General features: G+C 34.3%; 1 protein-coding gene across 4 annotated transcripts in view; it reads right to left on the bottom strand.

Annotated features, from left to right (window-relative positions):
• Positions 1-451: 451 nt before the first annotated feature.
• LOC123538539 (probable E3 ubiquitin-protein ligase MID2) overlaps positions 452-9,104 on the bottom strand; it is a 148,073-nt gene continuing 139,420 nt past the window's right edge. For all 4 annotated transcript variants that reach the window (XM_053529982.1, XM_053529984.1, XM_053529981.1 and 1 more), the window contains exons 3-4: positions 1,144-2,064; positions 452-771 (exon numbers count right to left, since the gene is read on the bottom strand). In XM_053529982.1, the coding sequence (XP_053385957.1) occupies positions 594-771; positions 1,144-2,064 (1,099 nt within the window). In that variant the 3' untranslated portion in view covers positions 452-593. The remainder of the gene's footprint in view (positions 772-1,143; positions 2,065-9,104) is intronic.

Genomic DNA, 9,104 nt, shown 5'->3' with positions numbered 1-9,104 from the left:
TCATAAGAATTTAATATTCTAGACTATGAACATTTAAACAGAAAAAGAAAGGTAACATTATATGTTTTTAAATGGTTTGAGCACATTTCCAAACTTTGCTATAAGCACAGTCGTATCAGCTAATATAAAGAAGTTATTTGAGCACAAACATTCATTTGAAAAAAACTAGGACCTTCGTTTTTTGTTCATGTTTTAAACAAGAAAGTCACGATTTGATACGCCATTTCATATTTCATTTGTCTCGATTATTTACAAATAAGAAAATTTCGCAGGAAAACCTTCTCATATAACAATAATATTAATGTGGAATAACAATCTTGAACACATTTCAATTAAAATAACCTAGAGGCTTTTATAAAGAATGACACATGTGGCAAATATCCCCTTGGCTATAAACGAAAATTAAGTATTTTATTTAACGACGTATGCACATAATACATAAAGTAGAATGTAAAAGAAATAGACTAACATATAAAAGGTCGACACGATTTGGAATGGTTAAGCAGACCTAGCAGAAAAAAAGAAAGAAAAAAAAAACGTCAAGTTTAAACCAGTTACTGTGCACAAACTCTCACTCTTGACTTCCACCATGTTCAAGATTGAAATCGTATCATAAGTATCAAAAGCAACAGAGCACACAAAGCGAAAACAATTCCGGAAAATAAAACTTTGCGCCGGTTGTCGTTTCGATTCAGAAAAATAATGGCTCTATGTTGTGTTTGACCTTCGTTGCCTGCATGAGTGGTCAAATCATTGCTCTGTTGTCCTGATCTGTAATATTGCAATAAAAGAAAATACATCTCTAAATTTGACAAGTTGTAAATTTTATCAGGCCGGACTATCCTATACATATGCCAAAAAATTTACAACATTGAAAAATATTACATTAAGTAATTATATGTATAGACTCTGAAAGGAAATGGGAGAGATATAGTCAAACTTTTCTTTAAGGATCGAGTTTGCCACAATATTGCGTTTTGTACGCCAACATCAGATACTACATACAAATTGAAGTTAATAGAAATATCGGCGTAAATTTCGCTCCTGGTGAATTCCAAAACGATCGGAATGACCAGTTCAATGGTTTTATACTGGATACGGCAGGAAATTTACAAGTTAGGTATTTCAAACAAACTTTCATACCTTTCGTTGCGACGGCTTGGGAAAGCAACTCCCGGGTGCAGAACGGGGGCGATATTGCTCCTATAAATAGTCGGCTGTTGATCTTCAAAACTCGCAGCTGGGATATTTTGGAGCTCAGGGTTAAGGCGATCAACTGCCAGATGATTAGCAGGAACGGAGTTTGTGGACACATTGTGATTAACTTGTTTTTTACTCGAATTATTACTCGGCTGTCGACTTTCATAATTCGCAGCTGGGGTGCTTTGGCGCTCAAGTTGTGTTTGTAATTTATACATCGCTGGGTTGATCTCAAGTTCTGATAGGGCAGTAAGGTGTTCTTCTCCTTGAAACATAATAGCAATTAGATTATTTTCATCAGCATTTCCCTCTATTATTGATTGTACGGATTCAAAGTAGGTAGCAATGTAATGCCTCTTTTGATCAAATAGTTCAAACAGTCTCTTTATTTCCAAATCTGATGCAACTTCCTCGTTCTCATTAAGAATATAATTTGTAGCAATTTGCTTTTCTTCTAACCGAGTTTTGACCACTTGTATTTGATCATGGTATGTAAGAATTGCATTTCGAACACGATCCATGTGTTTTTCGTGACACTGTTTGCAAATTTTCTTCCCGCAGTGAAAACATGTATTGCATGGCCTGTCTATTTCTGTGCAAACGTTGCAGACAGATGATGAGTCAATATCGGGCGCTTCTTCACTTGATAAGTTAACACTTAAATGTCCATTTTCTGTTTCTTTGACCTCGTCACTTGCTAAATATTCTTTCGTTTGTCTAGATGATGACACCGTTTCTCTGTTTTTCTCAGCGACATCAAGTAGTTGCTGAAGAACTAGACTCCTTGGGACTTCATCTGCTCCGCCATATGGAGAGGCATGCTTTGTCTTGCATACCGGACAACTGAAATGTCCATTTCTTGAACTGAAAAAGAAACATCAGTCTTCTGATTAAAAGAGATATTTCTGTGGCAACAAGGTATCGTATTGAACTTTTAAAAAAAAAGTTCAGTATCCTGTCATTGTATCGCAGGAGTAACTATTAGGTTGTGTCATGCTTCCGTGTGTGACATTATAACGCATAGAGTGTTGTAATTAATTCAACATTACATGTTTTTACGTTTCGCAAAGTTATTTTTTTTCAACCATTTAAAATAGGAAATCTTAATCAACTGATTATTTTAACGGTGTCGCGGCTTGAAGTGTTATTCAATATTTTTTCCGACGACCAAACGCCTGCATATCAAAATAAAACTATCCTAAACAAAGTTTACTTCACGAGCTGTAGTCATGCCTCTTGTAGCACAGAAAAAGCACAAACAGAATGGCCTTTTATCAGTATTCATATATATGATGAATATGTCTGTGTGAAGTTAGCAGAATAGCAGAATGGCAGAATAACTCCAGCAGAATAGCAGAATAACTCCAGCAGAAAAACTCCATCAGAATAACAGAATAGCAGAATAACTCCAGCAGAATAACAGAATAACTCCAGCAGAATAGCAAAACAGCAGAATAACCCCAGCAGAGTAACAGTATAGCAGAATAACTCCACCAGAATAGCAGAAAAAAACAGCAGAATGGCAGAATAACTCCAACAGAATAGCAGAATAGCAGAAGAGCAAAATAACTCCAGCAGAATAGCAGAATAACTCCAGCAGAATGGCAGAATAGCAGACTAACTCTAGCAGAATGGCAGAATAGCAGAATAACTTCAGTAGAGTAGCAGAATAACTCATGCAGAATAACAGAAAAACTGTAGCAGAATAGCAGAAAAACTCCAGCAGAAAAGCAGAATTACTCCAGCAGAATAGCAGAATTACTCCAGCAGAATAGCAGAACAACTCTAGCAGAATAACTTTTTTTTCATTTTACCTCGCATCTGTATGTCAATTAAAACTAGCCTTAAACTATTTTTGTGGTAAACATGTAACCATAATTTGTTAGAAAACCATTTTTGTCAGTTAAAATAACATCTTTAGGACCGACGTTATACATTATATGTCTCGCATATTACCCCGCACAATTAACGTTAGCCTAAGGTAGAAGAATAGCAGTATAACTCAAGCAGCATAGCAGAATAACTCTCCAGAAGAATAGCAGAATAACTCTAGCAGAATAGCAAAATAACTCCAGCAGAAAAGGGGTATAACTTCAGCTGAATAGCAGAATAACTCCATCCCAATAGCAGAATAACTCCAGCTGAATAGCAGAATAGCAGAATAAATCCAGTAGAATAGCAGAATAACTCCAGCAGAATAGCAGAATAACTCCAGCTGAATAGGAAAAAAAACTCCAGCAGAATAACAGAATAACTCAAGCAGAATAGTAGAATAACTCAAGCAGAATAGCATAATAACTCCAGCAGAATAACTTTTGTTCATTTTACCTCGCATCTGTATGTCAATTTAAGTTAGCCTAAGACTATGTTTGTGGTAAACATGTAACCATAATTTGTTAGAAAACCATTTTTGTTAGTGAAAAGAACGACTTTAAGAACGACTTTATGCATTAGACGTCTCGCATATTACCTTGCACAATTAACATTAGCCTAAGCTAGAAGAATAGCAGAATAACTCAAGCAGCATAGCAGGAAACTTTAGCAGAATAGCAGAATAACTGCAGCAGAATAGCAGAATAACTCCAGCAGAAAGCAGACTAACTCCAGCAGAATAGCAGAATAACTCTAGCAGAATGTCAGAACAGCAGATTAGCAGGATAACATAAAAAAAGACAAAAAGGCTAAATGTTTTTATTATAATTAGACTCGCATCTGCATGACAATTAACATCAGCGCTTAAGACTATTTTTGCAACAGGAGTATATTTAAAAAAAAATAACCAAAAAATAGAAGTCCACTACATAGAGTGTCCTTAAAAGTTTTGAAATGTGAATGGCGTTTTATGACAATACTGTATGGTGAATACAACCTTCTCTCTCATATATAAATCACCGCCACAAAGGTATTTTCTTTTCTAATATTTTTCAAAATTTAGTGAATAATCATCCAATTTTAGAAGTGAGACTCTCAAAATTTTGTAAGACAAGTAATATGAGCGGAAAAAGCAATTTATTACATGTTGCTGCTTTGGTCAGGCCGTTTTTATTTTATTTTTTTGTCTCCGTGTTTGGAACTTACAGGTCATTTTCAAATGCAATTTTTATAGGATTATTCTATGTTTTACCCGGAAAGTATATCAAAATATAAATGCTCATGGTTTTACATACCAGTTATTGAAATGCTTTTTTTGACAACAAAATGCTTTTCAAAAGTTTTTAAACATTTTTCTCTTTTGATCATCCATATCGGTACATTCTATGGGCCGGCAACTGTCGGTCTAAGGTAAAAATAAGTTTTGCCATCAGCGGCCGAGGTAGAAGATACTCAATTCTGTTTGAGTGAAGGATATACCAATGAAACAGGCGTTTCCACGGAACACTTGTTCCTTTTTGCTGTGTATTTACGAGCCCTTTTAGCAGATGTACGCAACAATTGTCTTAAAGTAACGGAAACTGTGACGAATGTGTCGTAGGCACGATGATCAATACTAAGTTCTTAGATCGTTTTTACTCTTCTGTTAAAGCTTTTCTGTAACATAATTAAAGCAGTGTTTCTGTGCATTAATACAAAATCTTTCATTTCATAGACACCAAATCGTGGAATTAATAGCAAAAATGTCTATAAAAGGCTGCTTTCGGTTCAGTATTTGCAACGGTACGCTTCAATATTCAGAAATTTTGTTGTCACCGGTACACTTGTAGGTAAATGTATAGGGGTACACTCTATGGTGTATTTTCTTTTTTGTCTAATAGCTAAGTCAATGGACATCTCAACTCAATAGTATCTGCGAGTTCCTAGAACTGTGTAGAAAATATGAATACAATTAATACAGCAACATAAGGTTATACGTATAGTTAGCTATATATCAATACAGGAACATTAGGCGACACAGTTCGCTATATATCTGTATTTTACAGTGTAGCCCTGAGTGGTGTTTTTCTACGATTTAAAGGTCTTTGAGCATGTGAACATAAAAGGAAGTGTAAATGTTATAGCTGTACAAACGCTGTTTTACTCATATCGAACTTTCAATTTTTCTAACAATCGGTAATATTATCATTTTTGACACATTAAATAAAGAAGCCTTTTAAATGATTTAAGATAACGAATTTGCTTCATTTAATCTTTCCTCTAAATGATGATAATTCTAGAAACTGTAAGATCATTATTTCACTTTCCTTTTGAAGCGTTTATATTACCACCCTTAGTTTCCAATGAAGTCAGTAGTAAAAGTCTAATTTTGGACAAAATTTAGGGTCATTTTCGTAGATATATTGCGCAAAAAACGAAAAACGGAAACAATAGTTGTTTTTGCTTTGGCGATGTTTCAAAGAAAAAATATTGCTCAACTCAACATTGTAAAACTGAAATGAAACTTATTTCGCTTACCCTTTGAGCCTTTTATACAATCACTATTACTTTTAAGACTCGGGCCGGGTAGGGAATTTCCGAGGAATCCCCAACGCGAGAGGAATATCTAAGCAGACGACTAAGTTACTTATACATGTTATAACATTAGATGTTTAAAGGGACTTTTTGATCAAATGCCTAAGTCAATTTTCAGCGGTTGTGTTTAAGGTATAGTCCCTGCTGTTGAAATTAAAGATCTGCTTGATTTTTATTTTTAGAAACTGTTTTACGTAAACGTTATTGTAAAAATAGTACTATAATTGTATGTAATATTTCTTTATTAGATAAAAAGCACATTTAATCTGACTGACGTACACGAGTTTACTAATGTAGCATTTTAAGAGAAGATTTCAGTCAGACTGAAGCACAATAAGCAAAACACAAAAAAACATAAACGCAGAAATACATATAGCAAAAAGCAAAACGAAAGAAACAAAGAGCAAAACGCAAGTAACAAAGAGAAAAAGATAAGAAGCAAATACTAGTAGCAAAATGCAAATAGCTATAAAAAAAAAAGTCGCACCGAGATTCCTAAAAAAATCAAGCATTAACAAGAATGGCAAAGCATCCCAAAACAGGCCCGGCACCTATAAGAATAACACACGATCTGGCTGGCTATCAAAGATAATATGCCTATAAACATTCTGACTAAATTTGGTGAATATTGGATAAAACCTGCTTAAGTTATAAGGTGGAAAATATCAACAAATTTAAGTAATTCAATGACCAAAACTCAAAAGTGACTGTGGGTATCCGACGAGGACCATAACTTCAGCAAGACTTGGAGGATCCAGCTGGTTATCAAACTTGGCCGAGAAGTTATAGCCATAAGCATTGAGACCGAGTTTGGTGAACATTGGACAAGTACTGCTCAAGTTAGAGAACGGACACTGTCAATATTTGCTATTTTGAGTAATTCAATGGCTAAAACTCCAGAGCCACTTGGACAATCGAGCTGATTATCAATCTTGGCCGAGACATTATGCCTATTAACATTGTGACCAAGTTGGTGGATATTGGATAAGAACTGCTCAAGTTAGAGAGTGGACATCTTTAGTTGACGCTGTCCGCCGCCGCAGGTGTTCTTATAAAATAAATACGCATAGTTTCCCGAAATTCATGAGCGTATAAAAAGTAGGTAGCAAAAGACACGATTTCCATAAAATACAGTTGAGTTCACTGCGGCCTCAGTTTAAGATCTTATTGATTTAGTATTTTAAAAGCCCGTTTATATGTCATTATAGCCTTTAGTTGATGTGTATGTCATTGTTTTTAAAAAAGCAAAACGCAATATAGCAAAGGCATACAGCAAATGGCAAAAATGAAAGCGCAAAACGAAAAACGCAAACGCAAATAGCAAAAATCAATTCGCACCTGGATTCCAAACAAAGTCGTGTAAACATCTAATGTTATAAGTAACTTAGATGTCTGCTTAGTTATTCCTCTCGCATTGGGGATTCCTCGGAAATTCCCTACCCGGCCCGAGTCTTAAAAGTAATAGTGATTGTATAAAAGGCCCGAAGGGTAAGCGAAATAAAAAATCTTTCATTTCATTTTTACACAGTTGAGTTGAGCAATATTTTTTCTTTGAAACATCGCCGAATCAAAAACAACTATTGTTTCCGTTTTTCGTATTTTGCGCAATATATCTACGAAAATGACCCTAAATTTTGTCCAAAATTAGACTTTTACTACTGACTTCAATGGAAAGTAAGGGTGGTAACATAAACGCTTCAAAAAGTAAGTGAAATAATGATCTTACAACTGCTAAAATTATATCATCATTTAGAGGAAGCAAATTCGTTAGCTTAAACCATTTTAAAGGCTCCTTTATTTAATGTGTCAAAAAAAAAAAGAAAGATAATACCGATTATTGGAAAAATTGAAAGTTCGATATGAGTAAACAGCGTTTGCACAGCTATAACATTTACACTTCCTTTTATGTTAACATGCACAAAGACCTTTAAATCGTAGAAAAAACACAACTCAGGTCTACACTGTAAAATACAGATATATAGCGAACTGTGTCGCCTAATGTTCCTGTATTGATATATAGCTAACTATACGTATAACCTTATGTTGCTGTATTAATTGTATTCACATTTTCTACACAGTTTTAGGAACTTGCAGATACTATTGAGTTGAGATGTCCATTGACTTAGCTATTAGACAGAAAAGAAAATACACTATAGAGTGTACCCCTGTACATTTACCTACAAGTGTACCTGTGAAAACAAAATTTCTGAATATAAAGCGTACTGTTGTAAATACTGAACCGAATTCAGCCTTTTATAGACATTTTTGCTATTAATTCCACGATATGGTGTCTATGAAATGAAAGAAATTGTATTAATACACAGAAACACTGTTTTAATTATCTTACAGAAAAGCTTTAACAGAAGAGTAAACCGACCTAAGAACTTAGTGCTCATCATCGTGACTACGACACATTCGTTACAGTTTCCGTTACTTTAAGGAGGTAGGTTACCTTCATATTTGTATGTGCGCATGTCCAACCGGAAGCTAACGTGACGATTTACGACGACGTTTACGAAAAACTAAATGTGTTTGTATATCCATTCTTCTGAAAACAAATCATGAACCTGTCTTCGAGCTGATGCTTTATGGTTAAATAATGCAGAAATAATGGATAAATTGCCGCAGAAACGCTTCAAAACAATGTTGCCTTAAAATGACGTCATTAACATCATGACGTTACGTGTCAGTTACCGCGCAAAATTAATAGCTTTTATCTTGAAAGTACGTAATTCTGTGCATTTTCTTTATTTTAACTATTTCCAAATAACCATTATATGCTATAATATGTTTTTATTAGTCTTTTGCTCTGAATAATAATCAATACTTTGCTTCTTTTATGTAGTTATATTGAAATGTTATGCGGAACGTAAGAAAATGGATGATGGTAACCAATGTTATTTGGAATATAGTTGGGTGAAAGGTTACTTATTACGGCCATTTTCAAATAAAAAATCTAGCAGTTTGATTTGTAATACCTATTTTTCAGGTTCCGTCGATAATTTGTTACTTATATACTAAAACTAAGATCTAAAATTGTTCAAATTTCAGTAGAAAATTGTGGTTTCTTGATTTGAATTGATGTTACCATGGAAACGACGCCCGTGACCTATGAATCTAAATGTAAAATTCAAAAGCGTCGACACTGGTCTATTTAAGAAACACAGCTTCGGCTTTTTATTTTCATTTCAACAATATCCATGAGAATAATAGCAGCATGCTGAACGATTTTTCCATAAAAAATGCCAGACGAGGGGTACTACTGTAAGTATTCTAAGCTGTGAAATTTGTTTGAGTAAATGCAAATAACACGAAAATATAACGTACGTTAGAAATAATATGTTTTAAAGCTCCATTAACTAGAAAGAGAATTTTATTCAATATTTTTATAGGAAATTACGACAAAAAGCAAGATATAAGCTATTTTAAACATCTCTGTTGCCATGGTTACTTTAAAC

Source organism: Mercenaria mercenaria, chromosome 18, assembly GCF_021730395.1.
Source record: "Mercenaria mercenaria strain notata chromosome 18, MADL_Memer_1, whole genome shotgun sequence".
Lineage (NCBI taxonomy): Eukaryota > Metazoa > Mollusca > Bivalvia > Venerida > Veneridae > Mercenaria > Mercenaria mercenaria.
Note: the sequence above shows the minus strand (reverse complement) of the source record. Positions and strands in the feature narration are given on the sequence as shown.